Below are 27399 nucleotides of genomic sequence, written 5' to 3'. Positions count from 1 at the left end.
ATCTAGGGCTTTTATATGTCAACATCATAGATAAAAGAGTCAACATTTTGAAAGAAAGGAGAAGAAAAGGAACTAAGTTTACGTTTACGGTGGTAAAGTTGGCAAGCCTTTAAGGAGTCAGCAAAATTGCAAAATCAAAATTGACAATTGACATTATTAGATTAAGCACCAAATTGAATATATTGTTGAGCGTTGATCGGTGATTTTATAAATAGTAAAGCCAAAAATGTCGAAAGAATTTAAGTTAAGTACGTGTCTTTATGGTCATTCGATGGACATAAGATCCGTAACAGTTTCGTCAAATAATGATATCATTAGTGGCTCAAGAGATAGAACTGCTAAATACTGGAAATATAACCCGTAAGTAATTTTTTTCCCTAGCAAAAAAGCTTTAACAAGATGATTTCATTTCAGCTTACAAAATATATATTGTGAGGTAATGACATACAAGAATCATGAAAACTTTGTAGGCAGTGTTTTATACTTGGAAGCAAACAAAGATTTTCCTGACGGCTTGGTCATTACTGGGGGTTATGATAATGTGATATTTGTATACAAACCCGGAGAACCTTTTCCTACATATACATTTAAAGGAGAACATACTAATACAAGTTAGTAAAAAAAATATTCTTATTTGATATAAGTATATATTTTTCTTAGTTTCTAGTCTTTCCAAGGGTCGAGAGGTGAATTCATTTTTTAGTGCATCATGGGACATGACCGCAAGATATTGGCTTATAAGCAATTCTACCACTAAGTCTATCGTTACATTTTCTGGTCACGAAGCAGCTGTTTGGAATGTTAAACAGTTAAGTGATGGTCGGGTTGTGACGGCTTCTGCAGATAAAACTATCGGTGTGTGGGCTTCTAATGGCCAAAGATTAAGCACACTCAAAGGTGAAATAATTTTTCTCTAAAAAAAATATGGCTGAAGGTTGATATTTTTTAGGTCATACCGATGCAGTAAGATGTTTAGAAGACTTTCCTGAATTAAATTACTTTATAAGCGTAGCAAATGATGCTTCGATAAAGGTTTGGTCTTACTTAGGAGAGAATACGAATACATATTATGGTCATACAAATTATATTTACAGGTAATGTTTTAATAGTTTAAAATGATTTTTTTTATAGGAAGTTAAATATTTTTAATTTTTCTTATTTTATAGTATCGCCAGATGTAAATCTCACGGAGATAATGCTTTTGTAACATCAGACGAAGATAGAACGGTACGTTTTTGGAAAAACGGTGTTAATACTCAAACTATCGAACTGCCGGCTCAGTCGATATGGACAGTGGCGTGTTTACCAAATGGCGACATCGTTACGGGATCAAGGTAAAATCTCTTAAAATTGTAAATCTAAAAACATTCTTATAAAAATTATTGTTAGTGATGGAGTTATAAGAATATTTACTCAAAACGAGGAAAGGGTGGCAGACGAAGCGACCTTGACGAAGTTCAATGAAGAAGTTAACGCTCTGAAGAGACAAAATTTGCAAGAAATCGGTGGTGTAAAAGTTTCTGAGTAAGAAGTACATAAAAAAAGTGCTTTCGAAAGTTAATCAATATTTTTAGTTTACCTGGTAAGGAGGCGCTATATGATCCTGGCAAACGGAGTGGACAAATGAAAATGATCCGTGAAGGCAAATTAGTGATAGCGTACACTTGGGTCGACGATGGTGAGAACAGTCATTGGGAAAAAGTTGGCGAGGTCATGGGTGGTACGGATAAGGACGATAGTGGAAAAACTGTCTACGAGGGAAAGGTAATAATTTCTAGATATTTTAACCAATTCAAACAGGGTGTAACTTTGAGTGGGGTTCATATTTTTACAGCGGCATCCTTTGAAACTCATATCAATAGTTTATTTTTTCAAATTCGGTCGTAAAAACTTTTAACCTTACTTTATAATTTTCATACGCCGCTGCTGGACAAGCTAGTGTAACCTCCAATAATGGCGCGTTTTAGTCGCACCACATGCACAATTTCACACCACTTGCCGCGAGTTACTCTTGTTGAGTGGGTGAGTTGAATGATAAACAAAATACACAAAAATAAATTTACTCACTTGATTTTTATATCAGTTCCCTGAATTTGTTCCCGTACAATATTAGCAAATTGGCTTCAAAGCTCGCATAATCTTTCTGTTTAAATATTACTTCTGACCGTCGACAGTGGCCGTGAAATAAAATGGCTAACTATACCTTGCAGGTCTCTCAGTTCTTACAGACACTTGAGCCTGCTACAGACCTGGAGATTTGTATCGAGATAGTATTGCGACACTATATCGTGGGGCTTGTCTCAGGTCGATACATACACTGTGATATGTATCATGAACAAGTACAAAGTTGCTGCACCAAGATGCTTCCTCCACGAAAAGAAATATTGACCATTATTATTATTGACGTTTGTTTAATTAAGAAGAAAAGGTGAAAAATTTGCTGCAATAAGTGGTTAATGGAAAAGGGAAAATGTCTCGTCGTCGGCAGGATACCAAGACCTTCTTTGAGAGCATGAAACCATATGAAGCAGTCCTCCAGACGGTGACATAAGCCTCATGATACTGTCTCTTGATACAAATCTCCTAGTCTGTAGCAGGCTTTAATATACCACCTTCGTCCTCGCTTTCCTCTGAATAATGGTCGCTAATTAGACAACAGACCTGCACCACCGCAACCTGTTGGCTTCCAGCGATGAAAAACATTCAAATTCACAGTTAAATGTCTGTCTTTACATGCGGAACAACTGACCCCTTTCACTTCATTACCGTTAACTCGCACTATCTCCCTTCACATGCGCTGTAGATTGCCTACAATTCATGTATTTGTAATACATGAATATTACAGTGGCTGACCCCCACCTAAAGTTACACCCTGGATAGTGAAGTTAATTTGCAATGCTCGTTATATTGTAAATAATGTAAACATTCCGTAGAATTCAATGAACTACTTTACCCCACCTGAATTTTTGGGCTTCATTTCCAAACTGGCACCCAAAGTTTGCAAAAAACAGTTTATTTCATTTATAAAAAAAAATAAACAATTTAGAAAAAAATGTTTCAAACAAGTTATAGGAATTTTTAATACCGGTCGAATAAGCCTAAACCGGTTTTGATCGATAAATAAATTAATTAGTTATTGCATAAAAACTGCTAAAAATCTTTCAATAAAAAAAATATTTTTTTATGAAACTTGGTGAAAGGATAGCTCTTGGTAAGCAAAATAAAATGATTTTTTCAAAATTGAAAAATATTTTATAGTTCTTGCAAAAATGGAGTTTTTTTTAAAAAAAAGCATTTTTGTAAAATCCCCATAATTCATAGGCCGCCACATCTTTAGGAACGGGGTTGGGTTTAAAATTTTCTTTAATAATTGCACTATTATGTGCAAATATTGCTCGAGCCCCAAATCGATTTCAAATATCGCAAAAAACAATCTAAAAATTGTTTTTTTTCGGACCCATAAAACTTTGATTAACTTTTTGATTTCAATTCTTATCAAAATGTCGATAATGCCATTCGAAAGTTGACATTTTCTCACGGATTTTAAAAAAAAGTTTGTCCTACAACCAATAGGTGCCGAGAAAAATTGTTTTTTATTTCAAAAAATCGCCACGACTTCATTTATTAATATTAAGGGCTGAAATTTACACATGTTATAGTTGAATACTTGTACTTCAATATAAAAAATAGTCCGCAACGATTGGTACCATTTTCTTTCATTAAACTTCATATTTATGGGCCCTGTATATTGCTTGCTCGCCTCGACACGTTGATGCGCCCTTAATGAATGAGGTCCTGGCGATTTTTCGAAAAAAAAAAGTTTCTTGGCCCCTGTTGGTCGTAGGACAGACTTTTTTTTTTAAATTGTGAAAAAATGGCAACTTTCGAATGGCAGTATCGACATTTTGATAGGAATTGAAATCAAAAAAATAATCAAAGTTTTATGGCCCCTAAAAAAAAAAAATGATTTTTCTATCGTTTTTTGCGATATTTGAAATCGATTTGAGACTCAAGCAATGTATGTATGTGTCGGAGGGTGGCAGGATTGCTTTTCAACCACGGCACTTAGGCCTCATTAGGGCCCTTGTACAACCTCCTTCCTTACTCGAGTACTTTCTTCAAACCATCCTATTACTACATGGGTGGCTTGGTGACAAAGTCTCATACAATTTTTATGTATGATAGCATGGTCTTGAGTTACAGAGATTTATTGCTTTATTCTCATTACCATTTTTATCGGGGACCACACGCAGGCGGAAGGTGTTGAGTGACCCAGGCCTCTGGTAGGTTGCCACAACCGCGACCCTGAGCTTACCTTAGGTCACCCATCCAAGTTCCAGCCTGCGTCCGTGATGCTTAACTCGGCAGATCGAAATCCACCAGCCAAGACACCCAGCTAGGCGGCCCCATAAACTGAAACAATATTTGCACATAATAGTGTAATTATTAAAGAAAATTTTAAGTCCAACCCCATTCCTAAAGATGTGGCGGCCTATGAATTATGGGGATTTTACAAAAACGCTTTTTTACGAAAAACTCGATTTTTGCAAAAACTATAAAATATTTTTCAATTTTGAAAACATTATTTTATTTTGCTCACCAAGGGCTATATTTTCACCAAGTTTCATAAAAAAATATTTATTTTTGAAAGAGATACACCTATTTGAAAAAATTGCGATTTGCAATAACTAATTAATTTATTTATCGATCAAAACCAGTTTGGGCTTATTCGATCTGTATTAAAAATTCCTACAACTTTCGTTTGAAACATTTTTTTCTAAAATGTTTAGTTTTTTTTATAAATGAAAAAACTGATTTTTGCGAACTTTGGACGCAATTTTGCAAATGAAACCCAAAAATTCAGGTGGGGTAAAGTAGTTTATTGAATTCTACGGAATTTTTCCTAATTCTTACATATTTTCAATTACTGAACTATTTTTTGGCAAAAAAATGAATTATTTTCGACAATACATTTTTATATTATCACTTGACATTGCCAAAACTAAAACATTTAATTTCACAAAACTTCTGTGTAATACACTTGTAAAACAACATCCGTTAGCTATGTCAAAGATGGTGGAGGACAAATGTACAGCAGCCATTAAATTAGCACTCTGTTCTAGGCTTACGATTTTGTATTTTCCGTCGACGTAGAAGACGGAAAGCCACCACTGAAATTGCCTTACAACAGAGGCGATGATCCCTACCAAGCCGCTCATAAATTCCTTTCAAAGAATTTCTTACCTGCCGAATATTTAGAACAGGTACGAAAAATGATATTTTGTTGAACTAGAGTTGATGGAAGTTGTTTTAGGTGGTTGATTTCATTTTAAAAAATAGCAAAGAACAGTATGTGCCTCCTGTAAGCAACGAATACCAAGATCCTTTCACGGGAGGGTCACGGTACACGCCTGGGTCCAATTCTGGAAATCAGACGGAGCTGGGGATGAACTTGGACCCATTTACCGGTAAGAGCTGCAAATCATGTTAACTCGTGCAATTGTAAAACTGTTTGCTAGGCCCTCGCTTTTTTTTTATGCATCTCGAACCATTTGATTTTAGGTGGCAGTAGTTACTCGACATCCAGGGGCACAAATAAGCAGTTGCCAGTCAAGAAAACCTCGAGTAGCAACTTCTTTCCCTTGACGGCGTACCGTTCCTTCGATATGGGTGATCCCAATGTCATTTTAAATAAACTTAGAGAATTCAACGCAAATAGTGGAGATGGAAACGAATCCGTGGACGAAAAAGACCTGGAGGAATTAATAAAACTGTGCGTTGGGCCTCCGAGTGATCCGAATGTTTTCGATGTTTTATTTAAGTTGTTGGATTGGCGAGATGGTAAGTTAATAACTGACAAATATACAGAGTGTTTGAGAATTAGTTGGCCAAACATAAAATTTTAGTTCCCGTGTATAGTTTTAATGCTTCATTTTTGAGATACAGGGTGTTGAGGTTTCAAGGAGATAAAGGCCTAAAATATCTTAAGATGTTTGATTCAAGTTTGTTTATTTTGTTTTGAGTCAATTATAAATTGCATAACAAGAGTAAGAATGAATATACAAAATATTCAATAACAAATATAATTCATAATGCAAAAAACGCACACAAGGAATATAACCATTTGTTTACTAAAAATATGTTTGTATTTTTTTTAATTGATAAAGGTTTTTACTTTCTTTAAAGTCAATAGGTAAATTATTAAAAATTTTTAGTTTAGAAAAATTTGGTGACAATTTGGAAAAATATACATGAAAATAATTTTTGTGAATTGTATTTAAGGGAGGAAACCACATTAAGGCTTATTTTCAGGTGTTTCTCATAATTTTTTTTTTGAGTGGGACAAACCGATTAGAGTTTGATCAAACTTTGACTGACTTTTATTTTATCAATATTTTGATTTACATTTACAAATTTTTTAGTCATTTGTGTTGAAAATGCCCAAGTATGGGCTGTTGTCCACCGAAGGTCGTTGTCCAAGTTGATCTGAAAGCAAAATGGTTGTTTTCCTGCATTATTAACATGTTTTCTAAGAATACGAACCTTGCATTGCTGGCAAAAATTGTGAAAATTGAAGTTTTGACACGTGTTTGCAAAAAATTTATCGATTTTCACCTTTTTTTTCACTTATTTTGAATAAAAATTTTTGAGCTAGAATTCCCATGAATAAAAAAATATATAATTTCGAGAAAAACGCTTTTGAAGATTTCCGAAAATCAGAAATTTGAGAAAGTTATAGTATTTTCCAATCAGTCAGCAATTTCAGCACGATATAACAGCCCTTTTTCCTCATAGGCATCATTTTGAGCTTGATTCTGTTCTTTTCTTGCTTAATAAGTGACCAGACTACCTGAACAAGCGCTCTGCCCTACCTGCTGTGCGCCCGAGCACTGACCCGATGGGCGTTCGGTTTTAGGTTCATAAAAGCAAAATGAATAGGCATTTTGTTTTGAAATTTTGGCAACGTATCTTGAATAGTTATAGTAACGATTTTTTTGAATCTCCTAATGTGGTTTCCCCCCCTTAAGGGCCACTTGTTCATTGCCAGTTTAAACCTCGTTCAACGCTGAACTTCGTTCAACATATCTGATCCGCTTGTACATGAGTTGTTCAGCATTTGAACTACCGTTAACCTCCCGTCAACGTAAACCACTGTTAGCCGCAGTTCAAGAGCCAGTCAAACAAAAGCTAACCTTAAAAATTGTGACTGCTACCTAGCTGTTATTGTCAAGTTACGTATTTATTTGTTGCAATTTGTTTTGAAAATGGCAAGAAATTATGAAAATATAACCGATGACGAAGATTTTTTGGAATTAATTGATTTGTATGAAAACCATAATGAAAACCGAAGAGCACAAAGAATTTATAGAGAGAAAATAAATAATTTTAATATGTGGACAGAAGGTGAATTCCGAGAACGATATAGATTAACGAAAAATACTGTTAGGTTTTTAATCAATGAAATATCAGAAGAGATATCCAATCGAACGTCTCGGTAGGTGCCATACATTTCATTTTGAATGTTATGTAATATGTTATCTTTTTTTAGAACTCACAGTTTATCTGCAGCAGATATGGTTTTAGTGACATTAAGATTCTTGGCAGCTGGTTGTTTTTTAAAAGTTTCTGGAGATTGTCATGGTATTCATGAGAGTACTGTTAGTAGAGTAGTGAATAAAGTTACACGAGCCATTGCCGCTAAACATTTGAATTTTATCTAAATGCCATCAAGTCTAGAAGAAATTAGTGCCATTAGACAAGGTTTTGTCATGGAAAGCTCGCTTTCCAAAATGTATAGGAGCAATTGATGGTACACATATAAAAATACAAGCACCTAATGTAGAAGAGCCCGAAGTATTCCGTTGCCGAAAAGGTTTCTTTTCATATAATGTACAAGCTGTGTGTGATGCGAGTTTAAAAATTCGGAATATTGTGTGCAGATGGCCTGGTTCTGCACACGACAGTACGATCTTCCAAAATTCGAATCTACGTACTAGATTTGAAATTGGTGAATTCGGTGATAATGTGTTAATTGGAGACAGTGGATATGGAATAAGAAATTATTTAATTACACCACTGAATAATTCAGTAACACGTGCCGAACAATTATTCAATGAATCCTTGATACGGACCAGAAATACAGTGGAAAGGACATTTGGAGTTTGGAAGAGAAGGTTTCCTATTCTTTCATCTGGTATTAGACTAGACTATCGAAAAGTTGAGGCTATTGTTGTTGCTACAGCTGTTCTACACAACATAGCTATTGAGCAGAATGAACCTCTCTTTGACACGGATGGGGCTATTGAAATGGAAGTACATTTGGACAACGAAGAGGAAAATCAAAATGATAGAATTGCTGGACAGAACAATAAACGAAATAAAATAGTTGATTATTTCCAAACATTATTGTAGATATTTGTATATTTATTATAATTTGGATATAATAATAATAATAATAATAATAATAATAATAATAATAATAATGTTTATTTACCCATGCTACATCCTTTCCAACAATATACAATAATCAATTTTAGAATCTAATCTTAATACTAAGAATAAGCATAAATAAGTAATAAAACATATACTCGATAAGTAATAACTTGTTTCGAGAACAATAATACAGTACAATATTTTATACAATATTAACATACAATAATATCATATATCATCGTGTGTGGTACACTCAGTTAATAAACTTAAGAAAAATTCAGACATATATTGACATAATTATTTTGTACATACACTGACACATATAACTATATACATATATAACACATATACATATATACACATATACACACATATAGTTTTATACATTTAATTTAGAAATAAAAGCCAACTGTAATGAGATAATTTTAATTATACTGTAATTTATTTTTTAATATTTCTATTTCTATGTCGTGCTTTTCTTTCTCTCTAACCATACGCTGTTCACTTTCTATACTTAAAACCTCCATCTGTTTAGCATGTATTTCCCGTAGGTGTTGCATTTTTAAATCATGCTCTTCCTGACAACACCTCATTTTCAAATTTTCAAAATCTGATTTTGAAGCTGCCCACTTCTCAAGTTTAACCCCTAATGTGTTTTTTTTTGGTGTATTATGTATTTGTAGGGGTTTAGATTTCGGTTGGCTTAGCATATCTGGTGTATATTTGGCCCAATTATTCTCATTCGTTTCATTAACTGCAAATAAAATTATTAAGTAGGTATTTAATCTATCATTATTTCAGGAATATAACTTGCCATCTTCACGATTATTTTCACTTGATGTGGAGGGACCATCTATTGTAAAAGTTTCAGGAATATCTACAAAAGCATGTTTTTTATACTTATCATTACTGCTATTATAACTATACCTTGCTCCGTTTCCAGTAAGATCACTGTTGAAGTATCGTCACCAGTAGCACTGATATCTCTCGCTGACACTGTTTCTTGGGGAATGGGAAAACCTTCAAAAGTAATATTAATTAATGGTAAATATTATATATGATTAAATCTACAAACTTATAGTATCATCTCCAAATTCACTTTGCATTCCTTTAGCTCGGACACCAAGTAAATCTAAAATTTTTGTTTCTGTTGAATCCATTTTACTTTCAATGTAAGGCCCCCCACCAGTACGCAAGAGTGCTTGTCTTTCTTCAGCTGCCTACATTTTTAATGATTAATAAGATTTAAAAAATATTTATTTAGATGGGTATCACGTACCTTATGTTTTGTGCGTTTCTTCAAATTCTCATATTTGTTTTTTAATGTCTTTGCATCCCTAAATGTTTCTCCAGATACAGCATTAAATTCTTTTGTAATGCCTACCCATATTTCTACTTTTTTTCGGTTCATTACCGTATCTGTTTTCTTACATTCTATTATTTCCTTGTGCTTGTATACAATATCTAATAATATTCTTTCCTCATTTTTGCTAAAATTATTTGAACGTTTGTTGTTATTACTTGCCATTTTTCAGTTCTTTTGAACTACCAAGAATGAAGTGTTTATTGGTATCTAACAATATATGGGAAACCAACACCACACTAAAAAGTACCAAAACATACAAGTTATCTGTTTACCTATTTTTTTATTTACTTACTTTATTGCACTTCCAAATTATTAAATAATCTGATACAATAGCTTTAACCTATCCTTAGTTTAACTTTTTCTACTAACACATGACAACATAAATAGTAACTAACGTCAACGTGATGCGACCAATGACACTAAATGTCAAAAAATATGCAAATTGCGCATGCTTGCAGTAGTAGCAACTTCATAAATATATAACATTTCTAAGTTCAACTGACCCGGTGTTGAACTGTACTTGTGCAAAGCAAGCTTTTTTGAACGGTAGTTCACAGTTAACTGGAGTTCAGCTGAACGTAGTTTAAACTGAGAAATGAACAAGCGGCCCTAAGAATGTTAAAAAAATATATTAAAAAAACTTGTCTATCTTTAAAAACTTAAGCACACATTTTAAATATAAATAACCATTGTCAAAGTTAAAATCTTGTTTTATATAAAAATATTTCTATAATTGGGCTCACTGGGTACGGTGCAAAATGCATTTTTGTGAAACGAAAACAGTGCGACACAAAATAAAGGCACAATTTTACCTATGCGTATTATAAATTAATTGTTTTTTTTTTCAGGATTACTTTCGTATTCTTAAATAAAAAAATTATTGAACTGCTAGTATAATACAATTTCCAATTAAGAGTTTCATTGAAATAAGTACATCACGTTATTTAATTTTCAGTGTTTCAAACGTTCAACGCTCAACAAATCCTTCCTTGATGATTATTATTTAATTTTTAGCAAACTAATTCATGGCCTCATTGCAAAGATATTATACTAATGCAAAAAAGTGTTTTCCCATAACCTATAACATGAATTTCAAAAAGTTGAAAACCAATTGTTCCAAGGTTGTAACGAAATTTTAGTTAATTTCTTTACATGTTAATTTTATTCTCAAATACCATCATTTTCTCCTTAATCCCATTCACGTTTCCATCCTTATCACATTCTTGCCGAGAGTACACTCCGATCAACTCTTAAAACACCAAGAACACTCTTATATTACACTGAAAACGCCCCACGTTGGGCGCCAACTTCTTTAGGTGCAACACTTTTACGTTGAATTGGCCAATTGGCCAAAATTGTATTGGGTTAAGTTGAAACACTGAATATTATTAAGGGCGCCACTATATCTAGACTAGATATAGAAATTTATATTGTGAATATTACTTGAAAATTAGAGAGTACAGGAAAAATCAAAAAGATACTCGATTTAAAATAACAAATTTAATACAGTGAAATTAGAATTAGGCAAAAGCCGCTCGGGAATTTGCTCTTTTTATATTAAATAGAGCTTGTTTTTGCTTTAATTTAAAAAAAAGGAGAAATCATCTACGCCTCTTTGTTCCCAAGATAACTTTTTTTATATAACGTTAATTGTTAATTAACTATTAGACGTATCGAATCAGGATTTTAGAGTTAATTAAAGAAAGGTAAAGGTCATCTAGATTTTCATGGACAGTAAAGGTTAAATATACAAAAGGCTTTTTTTCGCGACTGAATATCTGACTTGTAGTTACTATTTCTATCTCTTTTGGTCTTAGTTGTCATGTGATATTTTACTACCAACATACGACTTCATGCGAAAAGTCTAATGTTGCTATGTGATATTAAACATTTTACTACCATTACCAAACATTCCAACAAATGACTAAAACTACTAATTAAAAAGAATCTTGGGATTTAAAAAGAAAATAGGAATTCAATGATTGAATTTGAATGTTCTTAATGAAAATGACTTCTGGTATCTTCGCCACTGGTAGACGGATTTATATCCAGATTTAGTGGATTTTTCTCTTTAATTAGATAGATCATGAGCTCAAGTTTAAGTACTCTCTGTTAAACGTTTTCAGAAATGTGAATTTTTTCCAAAAAGAAGTGTTTTGTACCTCAAATAGGATCTTTTTTCAAACACCTGAATTTAAATTTCAAGTTTGGATTATAATTAATTCTGTAACAACATCTGTTACGTGGAAGATTCTTCATAGTCATCCACTTTTCAAAATGGCATAAAATTTTTGATAACGAATTTTTTTTTCAGATATAGTATTCCCAGTTCTCGATATCATACGACTGGCAGTACGCCATGAAACTAACAACGAGGTAATATCTTCGATGAACAACGGCATCATCATGGACAAACTTAAAGGTTACATCGGGGATACCTGTAAAGTAGTGAATAACCTGATTGTGTCTCTTAGAACTATCAGCAATTTATGTTTACACGAACCAGGGGAAAGCTTAGTTTACAATAATCGATTTGATATTTTGGAAAACATGACGTCTTTAGGACAACTAAATAAAAACTGCCAGGTATAGAATCAGTTAGTGAACGTTATGTAATCGTATAACTTCATATTTATTTCAGATCGCCTTGTCAACCACTCTGTTAAATTTGACCGTTATGACGATCAAACGGACCGACGAGTTGGGTTTGACGATACTCGCTCAAGTCCTTCCCGACATTTTAACGAAATTGTCCGATACGGAATCGCAGTTTAGGATGTACGTTGCCATAGGGACATTAATAAAGTCTGCGAATTCTCACAAGTCGGAGATATGTGCTAAGATCAATGAAAATTCAAATTTTCTCACTACGCTGCAGTTGCATACGTTTTCCGGTCAGAACGATTTGGAAAATAAAAGGAATAACTGCGTAAAAGAATTGCTAAATATACTGTAACCGATAGGTTAATATTAATTATTAATTTTTTGTTTTGTTTACGTTCATGCTGTAATAAAATCATATTAATATAACATTTTTTCATTTAAATAAAATACTGAAAATAACTGAAAAGTTATGGTGTGTTAAAAAAATTCAATGCTTGGATTTGAAGTTAAATTTCTGGAAAAATTGGTTATAGCAAATAAACTTTTTTTAGAAAAATTAAAAAATTGTAAAAGTGAAAAAATTAAACTTATTGTGTAAATCTAGAATATAAAATGCCGTAGCTACTATATTCACTTTTATTTAAAAAAAGTGATTCAAATTTCTGAAAAAATTGGTGGTCATCGCAGAAAAATTGGAAAAACAGAACTCTCATAATTTGAACTTTTATTTCACTTTTTTTTAGATATGGGCACTTTGGAAAAGTGTGTTATGGACATGTCGATGAAATTTCCAGACATGTTGGGAAAAGCACTTGACCTTGAATCTAGTAAGGCACACTGGTCACTGCTTTAGGGTACACAAAGCAAAATATTACTTTTATCCTAATGAATATGTCGATATGTTTTACTTATTACCTACCTTAAGTGGTTTCTAATTTTCCCCGGACAGCCAATACACTTATTTAAATGTTTTTCCATCCCACTGGAATTCTTAAAAATTGTTTTTGAGCAGAAGTTGCATTTACAAGTGATTTTTACTCAATTCAGAAAAATATAACCAAACTGTTGATTTTGGCGTCATACTTCATTTATAAACTGTTATTATTGTATTAAATATTAAATTAAGAATCAACTGATTACTATTTACTAATCATTAAATTTGCCAAAAATAATAAAATATAAGAGGTTATATTTTTAAAATGTCAGTTAAACAACAATTACCAACAAAATTATAAGAAAATGGTTAAATATCTTTAATTTTACATGTACCAACCTCAAAAATTTTTTGCGGGAATTATGAATGCAACAAATAATTCGGCGCATGCGCATATAACTTTTCAATCTTGAAAAGACCACTTTTCACATCTCTACTTTTTTTTAAACATGTTTGTAAAATTAAAAAATTATACAAGGTGAGTAAAAAAGTTCACTTTCTGAAAAAATCAAATGTATTTTTTTCTAAAATTTGGCAAAATTTAACTTTTGTGTAAATCTAGGATATAAAAGGTTTCAGCCACTATGTTTGCCATTAAAAATGTTTGTAAATATTTGTGCAGTCTCTTCCAAATACCTCAGGATCACCCATGAATAGTTTAATTTTTTATTTTGGAAATTTCCGTTGAAAATTTTCATTTTTTCTCTGTGGTTTGAAGAAAGCATCTCCAAAAAAATTGAATGGGACCCATGCTTCATCATCAAAATATTAAATTTAATTTTCACAAGCCATCACTTACGTATGCACAAAAATTTGAGAATATTGCCATTTTTTTATTAAATTTTTAGATGATCAAAATTTTTGGTTCGAAAATCCAAAATATCTTGATCCTGAAAACTTGATAGTGATCCGTTAACTGAAAAACTGGAATTATATATCTTGTGTGTCATTGAATTTTATACAAAATACTGCATAGAAATTGTTTTCTACAAATCAAAATATCTGGATGTGGGTTCCACCTTTCAATTTCTCTCAAAAAACGAGGCCGAGACACTTTAACTACTTTTTATATACATCTTCCAGAAATACGAGACTCCCTCTAAAAGTGTTGGAAGTGGCACCGCTTTATATAGGAAGGCCTAATAATACAATACCTCTTGATTTTTTAACATAAAAATTAAACCAAAATACTAAACCACTTTAAGAAAAAAAAATCATTATTTACATCACTTCTACAATGTTAATTTATTCTATAGCACATAACACTATAAATTATGCTTCTTCAGCTCGCAACTCATTTTGGGATTTAACTCTTAAACGTCTTTCACGTTCGTATTCCTTCATCCTCAAAATAAAACTGAAACAACTTATTAATACAAATAAAACTGAGAGTAAAGTAATTCACTTACTCATCATATTTACAGTTAAGATACTCATGTTTTTCATGCTCACATTTCACAGCCCATGGCCAGTGTTCTCTCCTACAACCTCTAAATTTTAGCAACAAATGAGCACAGTAATCTCGATCTTTTAATGGTAACTTCGCTGATCTCATTTGTTCATCGGTGGCAATCATTACTAAGAAGAATTTTTAATTGTTACAGAAACAGGAAAATTCAAAATAAAAAATATGTTCAAATATAATCGTACCTCTCTCCTTCCTGCCTTTGGGGAAGCCAAGATTTGGGTCAAACGTAGGTTCTTCGTTAGGATCTGGTGTTATCTCTGGATGAAAATATAAATCGAACCCATTTTGGGGCATGTGTCCGAGTCCATTTCCCATTATTTTGATAAAAACTGATAGTTTTTCATAAATTTGATTACTTTAGAGGTTAGGGTTGTTATATAATTTTGGCTTTTGACAGTTTTAGATCAATGAGTTTATAGGGACAGATAGGAAAACAAGCCGCTACTAGTAGTAGTTCCAGTACACCAAATCTTCGTAAATTGCAATAGGTTTCTCTTACCCGATTTTCGAATTAAAAATATATAGCTATAAGAAAATGACGCAGAGCTTAAAAGTTTACAGGATAACTTGGTAAAAGGTAAATAATTCTCTTAATTCAAGAATCGGGTCTCTGCTAAGGCTGATATTCAGTGTGGAAATGATAAAGTCTGCTTCTATCGTGTAACACCTGTCAATATGGCTATGTACAAGATTTTGGAGTTATGAACAAGTAGGTCAAGCCAATAAACAAAATCACTATTTAAATACCACTTTACCAAGATAGAATATCAAAATTGAAATTTCAAGATTTTTTCAGCTATTTTATTGCAAAAGTCCTCGAAAGAAACAGTCCTCTATAAAAAATGTGTTTATTATTTTCTTGGACTTTTCATTATTATGTTGTTTATATCATATATTAAAAAAAAATCAACAAGTTTACCAATTAATAATTTATTGATAGATTTGTAATACTCTAGTACAGAAAAAAAAATGTTAAACAGAATTACAACCAGATAAAACAACTGATTTTTCAAATACAATAAAACCAAAATGTTTAATTTTAATGAAAAAAATTGCATATATTAAAAGTCTTGCATTTAATTAAAAATAAATAACATTACATTATCGTAATATATTTTATAGTACCAAAGAATTCTAGATCACAAAGTAATGGATTTAATTGTAGTACTAGATAATTTATATCAAATTTTATAAATACATCAAACCACTGGATGCGGCGTGCGCCATCAGTGTGTTTGCCGCCTGTTGCGTCTCCAACAATATCCTCGTTTCATTCATCCACTGTCTTGCTACGCAGCGTGGCGCCCCCTTAAGTAAGTTCATGTATTTCAAAGTCTGTGCAAAGTCCCCTCGGTCCAGCCAATACCTAAATTGAAATTGGACAGCAAAAAATATTTCCCAGTTTTATTTGGCCATTACTTGAGATTTAATGCATAGAGTAATTTATGGCAAGTGTAAAAAAATTTGGAGGAAGATTAATCGATTTTTAAATCTTGACAGTTGAAAAACGTAAATAAGATATATTTATGAACTTTTCCGCGAGTGTGTCAGTTTAATCGTTTAATAAAGACATTTTTACTATTCAAAATTCAAATGGTGCCTCTGCGATAGCTTCAAAAATGCAGTGTTTATATTTGTTTTAGGTAACTCAGAGAATTCAAAGATGAACGAAATTATCACCACTTCTTTCATTCACACAAGCTATCACTCAGTGTATCAAGGACTCAGTGCATGCCGCTAGAAACACGTGTCTTCCTTGAGTTATTTCCATGACGTTTCCTACCTGTCATTCATTTTGTATTTGGTCCACATTTTAGTGTGAGGCTCCTGGACTTGAAGTACAATTAGCCCAGTATAAATGAAATTTGTAATACATGTAAATCAAAAGGTAATTCGTTTCAGATTGAAACTTGGTTTAATCGTTAGTTTAGTCAAAAAGGAATAATATTTCCCAAAAAGTATCAGTTTAAAACAACAAGATCATTGTTTAAACAATGATTATAATGTAAAAATTACCAAAAATGGAATTTTTTAGCTGTATTAAAAAGCCCTCTCCAATAGGAGTTTTTGCTTTTGTTTATACTTATAGGATTTCAAAGAATGCTTCATTTGAGACCTGCTAAATTAAAATCCATTAACAATTTGTTTAAATAATTGCAAAAACCCAGCAAAATTTGAATTTGCTATAAGTAGAAGAAAAGTAGATAAATTGTTTCTAAACTGCAGTAAAAGTTGTATTTTGTTATGCTTAAGAGACCTTGAAAATTTGGTAAATAAAATATTTATTTGTTTACAAGTTTTTGCGTTTGTTTATTATAAATAGCATTTTTTCAATTGCAAAAACGCGGTTGTTAGCGTTATAATAAAGGGCCTTATGAGGGCTCATTTGTTTCGTCTTGACTTATATTCTCAAGATATGCAATTGGAAATTGTAATTTTATAGGCTAACCTCTCAAAACGGCGTATAAACAAATAGTGTAATTTGTTTATAAGGTTTTTCGTTAATAACTTTGCAAATAATGAATATTTTTTTAAGCCGCTTTGATATTCATAATACTAGTGATTTTTCACGAATTTAAAAAAAAAATTGTTCTAGGACCATTTTTAGCCGAGACAGCGTTTTTTTTTAAATTTGTAACTTGTTTATTTATAAAACATTAAGACTTGAAATTTCGAGAATAAATCAATCAACCCTTAAACTTCATAATACTGGTTAAAGATATTGAAAAAATGCATTTTATAGTAATTTTTAACCATTTAAAAAACGTCCTCGAATACATTTTTACACCTGGAATGTGTGGGGGAAATGAGACAGAAACATTCCGAGACTTCCAATCATAATTGCCCGAAAATTTTGCGATATCTCCGGTAATTGTGGACCAATTTTTAAAGTTTTTTTTAATTTGGGATAGCGGATGAAAATAATGACAACTGCATGGTCCATTTTGCAATAATTAATTATTAATTTGTTATAAACTATTAATTTTGTAAAAAAACTTTTTTTTTGCATTTTTTCGAGAAATAATTTTACACAATGGTACCAATAAACAATTTTCTTAAAAAACAATATTTTTATGCAAAAAATTCAGGAAATGACATTTTGTATGTATAAAGTTTATTTTAATGAGAATTGAGTTTTTGGATGCAAAATAGACCGTGCAGTTGTTATTATTTTCATGCACTACCCCAGATTAAAAAAAAACGTTAAAATTGGTCCACAATACCGGAGATACTGCAAAATTTTTGGGCAGTTAAGATTTTAAGTCTCGGAGCGTTTCTGTCTTATTTCCCCCACCACATTCCAGGTGTAAATATGTATTCGAGGACGTTTTTTAAAGTGTTAAAAATTACTATAAAATGCATTTTTTTCAATATCTTTAACCGTTATTGTGAAGTTTAAGAGTTGGTTGATTTATTCCCGAAATTTCAAGTCTTAATGTTTATAAATAAACAAGTTATGAATAAAAAAAATGCCATTTTGACTAAAAATCTTATAAACAAATTACCTATTTGTTTATACGCCGTTGAGGAGGTAAGAAAATTACAATTTCCAATTCTTGAAAGTATAAATCAAGACGAAACAAATGAGCCCTCATAAGGCCCTTTATTATAACGCTAAAAACCACGTTTTTGCAATTGAAAAAATGCTATTTCTAATAAACAAATGCAAAAACTTTTTACCAAATTATCAGCGTTTCTTAAGCGTAACAAAATACAACTTTTACTGCAGTCTAAACGATTTATGCTCTTTTCTTCTATTCATAGCAAATTCAAATGTCGTTGGTTTTTTGCAATTATCTAAACAAATTGTTAATGGATTGTAATTTAGCAGGTCTCAAATGAAGCGTTCTTTGAAAACCAATAAGTATAAACAAAAACAAATTTTATTACAAATTTTTTTTCATTTACTGGGCTAAATGTATCCGGTACTAGTTTTCCAGCATGTCCGCTGCGATTTACTCACAGGACGTAAACAGTATAATAAATAGATGCATGATAAAATCGCAAAGAAAAATGCTTAGCATACATTCGTGATGCCATGGCAGCATTTTGCTGACATTCCCCATATACTATTTCAATTAGTTCATTGCTAGGTCCCCATTTAAATAATAAGAATAAAATGTTTGTTGATTTCTCCGGTATTACCAAAAGTAATTTTGTTTCTGACTTCAATACTCCTAAACCGTTAAAAATATGACAATTTTGCAACATTTTTGATGTTTTATCTTCCTCTAATTTTTTACACTCGTAAATCACGCTATATATCAGCAACATCAAATAAAATATAAAAAGAAATGAACAATAATCAATTACCTTGCCCTCTGCAATATGTCGTTGGTGTCTAATTTGCTAAAATCGACCTTTTCGTCATTCAGTTCGCTCTGTGGAATAGGGCTGGCAGCTTTAATTAGCAGTAATGACTGTAAATATGATAAAATGTGAATGGGAAGGGCGGCGCCGTCTTCCGGGACCAAGGCGACAGTCCTCGCCACTTGCTCAACTTTAAGGAACCTCTCCCTTAACGCGTCCTCTGGATACACGCCCCTCTCTTTTGCCTCTTTCGGAATGCCGTTGAGCACTGCCGAGACGAGCTCGTCGTTTTGAGCTAGAAAATTAATTTTACGATATTTGCCTCAATTTTTATTTTTTATTTATTTTTTTCAAATCTTTTCGATTCAATTCGCTAACAATATCTAAAATAATTTCACGGATTTAAATTTAACAAACAAAAGTGGGGTAATTATATACAGCACGTTCTGTATATTTGAAAAACATAAATTCATCAAAAAAGGAAATCCTAAGCTTTCTACAATTATTTCAGGTGCCAATTTTTAAAAAATTGTGAACATTTTTATTCGAAATCTAATATTCTGTTTTGACATATAACCTACAAATTTATTTGTCACTGCTGGTCAAGGCCTACTTGTATAAAATATTGTTTTGTGGCAAAGAGTGACCTACTAACCTGAGGCACTATGAAAACATGACTAGCTAGCATCACACTGGGCAAAACAAAATTTTTAACTAACGACACTATGAGAAACAACTACTGGAGACTACAACACCTGCTATATCACAGAATAAGTTCGGTAAATAAAATTTTGAGTATCGGTTACGTACGTACAGAAATAGTAAATTAACAATATTAATATTTGCACTAACCTGCTGCCTTTCTCACTGCGGTTATCTCAGGTTCTAAGGGCCTAATCTGGCTCTTCCAAGGCATACCGGGACAACCCGCTTTGATTGCACGTAACAGAGACTGACACGCGCTCCACAAAACTTGCGCCTGCTTTGCCGTTTCCTCGGCATTTTTCTTTTCTACACCAAAATAAGAAATAATAAACGGAATTTTTATTTTGGAATTACTGTCAAATAAGGTCTTGATAGTGTTAGGAAATAATTAATATACGAATAAACGAAATAACTTAACTTAATATACGAAATAATTGAGATAAATAAGAAAGAGAAGCCCCTTAAGGCTTTCGTGTAAATCTGAATGGCTATAATGAGGAAAAATTTACCTTCCGGATAAAAATAGGCCAAAAATGTTCCACTGGAATTTATAATGCCTAGCATCATATTTCACAATCATGAAAAAAGTAAACAAAAAAATTACTTCTAGAAAAATTTGACAAGCTGCTGACATTGCGTTTTGTGTGATGTCTTCGAATTCGTTTCTACGGTTATTTTAAATTTTACAATATACAGGGTGTCTAGCAAAGAATGTGACATAAGTCAAGAGTAGCTGCCTTGGGTTAAAAACTTTAGTTCAAGTGACCTTAGTACAATTTTGCTTCCTTAAAAAATTACAAGGTTTGAAAAGATTTGTTTTTTTCATTTTTTTCAAAATTACATCACTACTTTTGAAGATTTAAATGAAATTTGGTGTAGGGGATTTTTCAAGGTGGCTAAATATGAAGATGATCTTATTTTTCACTAAACATTTTTAATTCTAAGGATGCTCTAAAAAAAGATGTTTTTGGATCGCCTTTTTATTTGTTTTAAAAAAAGATATACATGTTGCGTGTTGCTAAAATATACTGTTCTAGTGAAAAATGGATTTTAATTTTTTAACAACGGCCATCATTTACTGTCAGTTGAGTATATGGAAGTGTTCTAATTTGATTAAACCTCACTTTTTTGCTGAATTTGCGACGGAAGTGAATATTTTTTACAATTTACCTCAACTTAAGCCCATTCAAAAGTCGACAATTACAGGGAAAAAGCCCAGCGATACTACATTCAAAACCTTATGCCTCAGTAGACAATTACTTTTTAATTGAAGTATATTGGTCCAAATTGTACAAATCTAAATTTATTTGCAAGTTTAGCACGAGATTGCTCTCAAATACTTGGTTATCGGTAACTGTTGACTGCTGTAATAAATTTTTATATTTTATATCAATCATTTTAGTGATATGCAACAAGTAAACCTTTTTTACAGTAAATAAAGTGGTGTTTCATAAGATATCTCCCTTCTCTACAAAATTTCTACCAATAAAATTAAATAGAGCAATGACCAAGACTGTTCTGTAAAAAATAAGCTCATATTTAATGTTCAGTTATTCTCCCACAAATTTTATTAAAATATCTTAAAAAATGAAATAATTTTTTTTGACGGATTGTAACTTTTTGAGGAAACAAAATAATATTAAGGTAACTTGACCCTCGGCAGCAACCACTAAAGTACAAGGTTAGTCAAAGGTATGGAAACCTCCATAAATCTCAGCAGAAAAGCATTTTTGGAATAAATTGTGAGGACAAAAGTCTCAGTATTTTTCACAGAGCATCCGATGGAAACCTTGACCTTGAGATGAAGGTTCAAGGTCATATCAAGATCAAGTCGGTTTTTTAAAATTGCAGCCATCCTTTTCAATCTCGGAAATGAAAAAGAAGGAAATTCTGCATCCAAATATGACATTGACTCAAGGTCAACGCGGTCAAGGTTAGTTCAAGGTCAAATGTGGATTTTTGTATTTTTTTATTTTTAACTATGGAATGCGAGTGACAGTTTTTGTTCAGATACTTTAAGGTTAGAATTTCATAGGCCAGCGACCATCTGCGACCACTAAAAAATTGTGAGTCCCTTCTACACCACCATAGAAAATGAAAAATGACAGCCGGAATAATCACTTGATTTCTACCTGACCTTGACCATTGACCTTAAGGTCACGTTTAAGATCATAATAACATGTAGAATTCTACGCTCTCTTATTTCTAGCTTCAAAATAAAGGGTCACTACTCCAGAAACCGACATGACCTTGACATGTCCTTTCGACCTGGACCTCAAGATCAAGGTCACTAAGGGGTACCATTACATATCTACTCAAAGAATGTCACTCCCTCTGATTCTGTAGTTAATAAAAAATTACAGTAAAAATCAACATTTGACCTTGAACTCAACTTGACCATTGACCTTGAGGTCATAATCAATGTCATATTCGGATGCAGAATTTTCTGCTCTTTCCCATTTCCAAGCTCGAAAAGGAGGGTCGCCATTTAAAAACCGACTTGAGCTTAATATGACCTTCAACCTTGACCTCAAGGTCAATGTTACCATCAGATGCGCCGTAAAAAAGGCTAGATATTTGTCCTCACCATTTATCCCACATGTTTTTTTTAGGAAAAAAATACCCCATATTGATAAAATTATATTGATTTTTCCCGGTCTCTGGAATATAGACATTTTTTTTGTTGTGATTTTTGGCACCTTTTCTGTAAATTGATGTTTATTTTGCACTCTTTCGTATAAAAATATTAATTTAAACAATATTATCCATAAATATTGGCAAATGTTACATTTAAACTATTAATGAAAAAAAATGTTTGAAAAATTATTAACAACTAAATGAACAATGGTCTACTCTATTTGACATGTAAAATGAGGTGAAAAAAATCGCAAATTTGCATTTCAATTCACCTTACTTCTAGATTATACAGTGTGTCCACGGATTGAGTGCACGTGGGGTGTAAATGACAAACATTTTTCGAGTTGAAATTTGAGCATCTGGGCATCATCTCTGCTTGGCCTTAAACTAGGATGTTGAAAAAAATTAGTACAATTAATTGATGTACAGTGTTTTTAGGATGAATTTTCAAAAATTGTCAAGAGTAAAGTACCCATGTTTTTAAAAATATTAGAAATATTCACTTAAGAAAGTTATTGAGAACTAAAAGTTATAACAGATTTTCAATTTTCAATTTAATGGGCCAATTTAGTTTTTTTTTATTTTTCACAACCACTAAGTACAAATTCCTAAATATTTATTAGAGTTAAAGCATAGCTAATATAATAAACATAAATAAATAAATAATAATATAATAGTTATTCAAATGTGCTGCCACCAACCGTTACACATCACTCAGCACACTCGGTAATTTCTGTGTAGATGGTTTGGACTTCTTGAACAGGGATGGCATTAATTGTACATTTTATTCTTCATTTCAATTCAAATAAATTGTTATTTAACAGGGACCCATAGACTTTCTGCCCATAAATAAAAGTCCATTAGAGTTAAATCAGGACTTCTAAGAGGCCAAGGAATTGGTCCATTTGGCCAATCCCCCGCCCAAGAAATTGACCATCTAGCCATTCTCGAATCATTCGCATTGAATGTGCTAGTTGTCCGACTTGTTGAAAGTAAAGAGAAAAAAAACAAAGTTGGCCGATCAAATTGAAAATTGCCAGTCTCTCATAACTTTTAGTTCTCAATAACTTTCTTAAGTAAAAATTCATCGTAAAAACGTCCTGTGCATTAATTTATTGGACATTAGTCCAATAAATTAGTTTTCAACTTCTTAGCTTAAGACCAAGCAAAGATGAAACCCAGAAGCTCAAATTTCAACTCGAAAAATTTTTGTCATTTACACCCCACGTGCACTCAATCCGTGGACACACTGTATGATATAAATTCAGGAACACTTTTGCCCACACAAAAGTCACACTAGTGAAAATTCGCATTGATCTTTTTTTCAGACGCTCTAGTTTGGCTAATAATAACACACTGCGGCGAGCTGTGGTACGGCTCGACTATTTGGGCTGTACAAGGAATTATCGTGGCAGGAGGAACCCTCGGCAGCTGCTACCTGAGAAATGCCAACAAAAAAAAACAGTGGTGCAAATTCGCACTAGTGTGACCTTTGAGGGTAAATTTCCATAAAATTAAAAATTATTAAAATTAAAATTACGCTAAAATACAACATTCTGTTTCACCGGCTGTGATTGGTGTAATTTTTCACAAAATTCTATCGTGATCGCAGTAACTCGAGCATAGACGCAATGTTGGTAGCCGAAGATTGGCGGTCACATGGCTTGTAAACATTTATGAAAGAATAAGACTAGAATAAACATAATTATTTTTTATCTAACCTCTTATAGCTTGATCCAGCCCCTTCAAACGTCCCACCGCCGTCGCCAACTGAATTTTGTACTGACATCTTTCCGCCTCGAGCAGCTCGTCGTACTTTCTAGTCAACACCCTCTCAATCTCCTCGGCTTTTATGTTAATAGCTTCGTGCAGGTGATCGCTAAAAGCCTGAGACTGACGTTTCAGCTGCTCCCTCAGCTCGTTGTCCGCTTCTTTCCTCACTTTCAAAAGCTGCAAAATAACGAAAACACTGCTCTCGTCTCTTATGAATCCCAATAAGTTTTCTTAATCACCTGCTGTTGGAAGCACAACGCCAACCTCCTCTTCTCCTGGTCGAGAGCTTCGCAGATCTGCGCGTTCGTCAAAGGTTCTCCGCCGCCCTTCCTAGCGGCTTCGACGGCCTGCCGCACCTTCTCTTGGATGATGGTCTCCATTTTGGCCAGCTCCTTCTGGTAGAACAGGACGTTGGCGTAGGTGTGTAGAACGAACAAATCCAGGTCTTCCTCGTTAACTCTCAGCTCCTTCTGGGAGATGTCGATGCACGGGAAGAGACTCTCTAGCTCCAGCGAGAAGTGATTCCTCGCCTTTTCGACTTTGTCCCAGTACTTCTCCGTGACGCTGCCGCTCTTCTGCTCCGCCTCTAGTTCCTTTTTCGCTTTCACGATGTCTTCTTGTACTTTGGAAATGTTGGTTCTTATTAGGTCTTTCGTGGTCGCCGGAACGTCGAACTTTGGACTAAAAATTCATTTTATAGGGTGTTACAAATTAGTAGTTCAACCCGTTAACCACATACTCTTTGGACTACAATGATAGGACTTTTCTTAGTCGCTTTTCATTTCGGAGCCCCATTTTAAAAATACAGGGGTCAAAATTTAAAAAATGATTTCTATTGTTAGCTCTGCTGATTGTAGAGATATTTATCTGAAATTTAGCACATATTTTGATCTTAAGTCGGGAAACTTTTTGTGTAATTTTGGTTTAAAATATCAAAGCGCGAACAGAGAGGAGGGGGGTTGCATTAACCATGGACCCCCTTTTTTTTTCGAGTACGCCTATGCTTTCCGAATATTTTTTTTTAGATAAAGCGGCATTTTATTCTATTTTTTTCACTCTTATTAAGATTTTATTTGGGGGTCGTTTACGAGATATTGTAACTTTTTTGGATACACGACATCGATTTAGTCGACGTTAGACTTTATTTAAGGAGTTCATGGGTACTGCAACCCCCCCTCCCCTTCGTTCGCGCTTTGATATTTTACACCAAAATTTCACAAAAAGTGTGCCGACTTAAGATCAAAATATGTGCTACATTTCAAATAAATATATCTACAATCACCAGATATACATATTAATAAAAAATCATTTTTTAAAGGTGATAGCCACTGTGATGGATCAAAAAAAATATTATTTTTTTTTGCTTTAATTTAAATTTTATACCTGCGAAAAAATGTGTACAAAATTTTAAGTCAAAATTCCGAAAATTGACTGAGTTACAGTCATTTTAGTGAGGCAGATATAGACACCATAAATCACCTGCATGCTAAGGACAGAGGAAGAATCGTGGGCAAAAAGGCAATAAAATAAAAAACAATGCCAAGGACACCACTGGAGATGTAGAGGAAGAACCATCATCTGGCCCAGGACTCGATAGTAGTGCGTGATCACGAAGTTAGTGTCCATAGACAGATTCAAACCTGCGTATTCACGTATTGTCTGAATGGCGCGACAACTACCAGGGACAAGGACAATAGCCTTCCATCAACTTCTGCCCCATTATCCGTGCCAACCACACCCAAGGTAATTACCACTAGGTCCGCCCTAACCGGCTGTAAATTCCGTGATGGCATCCATATTGGCAGGGGGGTGTGTGGGTACACATGTTCGCAAGTGACCCATTTTTAAGCATTACGTCAAGAGCACCGCCGGACGCACCAACGTTCCAGAAAGGGTCTACAGTGGGCTGGCGCCGGTGACCAGATGCTTACTCATATATCTACGACCAACTCCACACACAGGGACTCTCCAACAAACACTCGCCCCGTCAACACACACGTCTTTTCCACAAACTTAGTTTTTAATAAAATACTTTATTATTACCATTGAGAGAGCGTTTTATTTTTGCTGTACATTGAAAGCAACCCTCAATTTTATAGTAAGAAAAATGGTCCAAAAACTTTAAACGTGTTTTTGTCAAAACGACTTTTTTCAAACTGGTCGCATTGAACTCGATTAAGTAACAATTGATTTTCAATAATTTTTTTTTGTTATATTCGTCTTTACAATGGCTAAGGTTAAACGTAGCTGACTTTGAAGATTTTGATTATTAGTATTTTTTAAGACTGCTTAAATGTAAGAAAAGGGGCAAAAAAAGTGAAAAAAATGTTGTCGCCATTTTGTAAAAAATCAAAATAAAAAATGGCTACGTACAACGATAAATATATTCATATAGATTCTAATGCAATGTGATTTCTTTTTTTCAGATAACTCATCTTTGGAAAATCGATGAGACTATGGGGAGGTGGATTTTTTTTTAAGGGTTTACGGTAAGGCTCACTTTGTAACAACTTAATATCTTTTAATAAAAACTTACGTGAACCAAGTTGAATCTACACTTAATAAAATAAAAAAAACGATCCCCATATTCCTTAACTGTCTCAATCAAAAAATTCACGAAAATCGCTCACTTTTTCGACCGTCACAGTGGCTATCCCCCTTAAATTTTAATTTTGACACCCTGTATTTTGAAAATGGGGTTCCGAAATGAAAAGTGGCATAAGAAAAGTCCCATTATTTTAATCCAAAGAATTTGTGGTTAACTGCTTGACCTACTAATTTGTAACACCCTGTGTATAAAAATATAAAAGTATTTTGATTTCTACTGGTCGTTTAAAAGTGTAAAAGGTGATTTTGCTTATAAAAATAATGGTACGATTCAAGAGAAATGTTTTGAAAACTCAATATTAATGGTTCGATTTTTTAAATTAATATTTTGGAAGAACTTATTTTGTTAGTTTAGCAATTTTTTCAAAGTTGATATGTTTATTATTGGTAGTAAATTGCACTCACAAAAAAAACACTAAATTCCTGAAGTTCTAAAATGTTGAACGATCCCTGATAATATGAAAATGTACCAAAACTTTGTTTTAGTTTTTCAAAAAATTAAACAGTTTAATTTTACAAACAACTAAAAGATCTTGAGAGATCTTCTTTCAAGTTGATGAA

The 27399-nt window shown here is 32.9% G+C and overlaps 4 protein-coding genes across 5 annotated transcripts in view; 1 reads left to right on the top strand and 3 right to left on the bottom strand.

Annotated features, from left to right (window-relative positions):
• The first annotated feature begins 153 nt into the window (after positions 1 to 153).
• LOC108908754 (phospholipase A-2-activating protein) lies at positions 154 to 12823 on the top strand. Its single transcript, XM_018712885.1, has 12 exons — positions 154 to 360; positions 415 to 611; positions 661 to 897; positions 950 to 1094; positions 1167 to 1334; positions 1390 to 1524; positions 1575 to 1764; positions 5124 to 5264; positions 5315 to 5468; positions 5563 to 5841; positions 12114 to 12385; positions 12441 to 12823. The coding sequence occupies exons 1-12, from the start codon at positions 227 to 229 to the stop codon at positions 12753 to 12755; spliced, it is 2367 nt and encodes a 788-aa protein (XP_018568401.1). The 5' UTR covers positions 154 to 226; the 3' UTR covers positions 12756 to 12823.
• Positions 8855 to 10092, bottom strand: LOC108908762. The gene is made up of 4 exons (XM_018712898.1): positions 9713 to 10092; positions 9509 to 9653; positions 9361 to 9453; positions 8855 to 9310 (listed from the first exon to the last, which is right to left on the bottom strand). The coding sequence occupies exons 1-4, from the start codon at positions 9959 to 9961 to the stop codon at positions 9231 to 9233; spliced, it is 567 nt and encodes a 188-aa protein (XP_018568414.1). The 5' UTR covers positions 9962 to 10092; the 3' UTR covers positions 8855 to 9230.
• Positions 12824 to 14520: 1697 nt separating the features above from the next.
• Positions 14521 to 15202, bottom strand: LOC108908537 (NADH dehydrogenase [ubiquinone] 1 beta subcomplex subunit 7). The gene is made up of 3 exons (XM_018712601.1): positions 14988 to 15202; positions 14747 to 14915; positions 14521 to 14694 (listed from the first exon to the last, which is right to left on the bottom strand). The coding sequence occupies exons 1-3, from the start codon at positions 15118 to 15120 to the stop codon at positions 14610 to 14612; spliced, it is 387 nt and encodes a 128-aa protein (XP_018568117.1). The 5' UTR covers positions 15121 to 15202; the 3' UTR covers positions 14521 to 14609.
• Positions 15203 to 15748: 546 nt separating this feature from the next.
• Positions 15749 to 27399, bottom strand: part of LOC108908610 (MICOS complex subunit Mic60) — a 16993-nt gene continuing 5342 nt past the window's right edge. For both annotated transcript variants that reach the window (XM_018712697.1, XM_018712705.1), the window contains 5 exons: positions 24471 to 24912; positions 24180 to 24408; positions 19969 to 20127; positions 19120 to 19411; positions 15749 to 16171 (listed from right to left, as the gene is read on the bottom strand). In XM_018712697.1, the coding sequence (XP_018568213.1) occupies positions 15994 to 16171; positions 19120 to 19411; positions 19969 to 20127; positions 24180 to 24408; positions 24471 to 24912 (1300 nt within the window). In that variant the 3' untranslated portion in view covers positions 15749 to 15993. The remainder of the gene's footprint in view (positions 16172 to 19119; positions 19412 to 19968; positions 20128 to 24179; positions 24409 to 24470; positions 24913 to 27399) is intronic.

Source organism: Anoplophora glabripennis, unplaced genomic scaffold (genome assembly GCF_000390285.2).
Source record: "Anoplophora glabripennis isolate ALB-LARVAE unplaced genomic scaffold, Agla_2.0 scaffold29, whole genome shotgun sequence".
Lineage (NCBI taxonomy): Eukaryota > Metazoa > Arthropoda > Insecta > Coleoptera > Cerambycidae > Anoplophora > Anoplophora glabripennis.
Note: the sequence above shows the minus strand (reverse complement) of the source record. Positions and strands in the feature narration are given on the sequence as shown.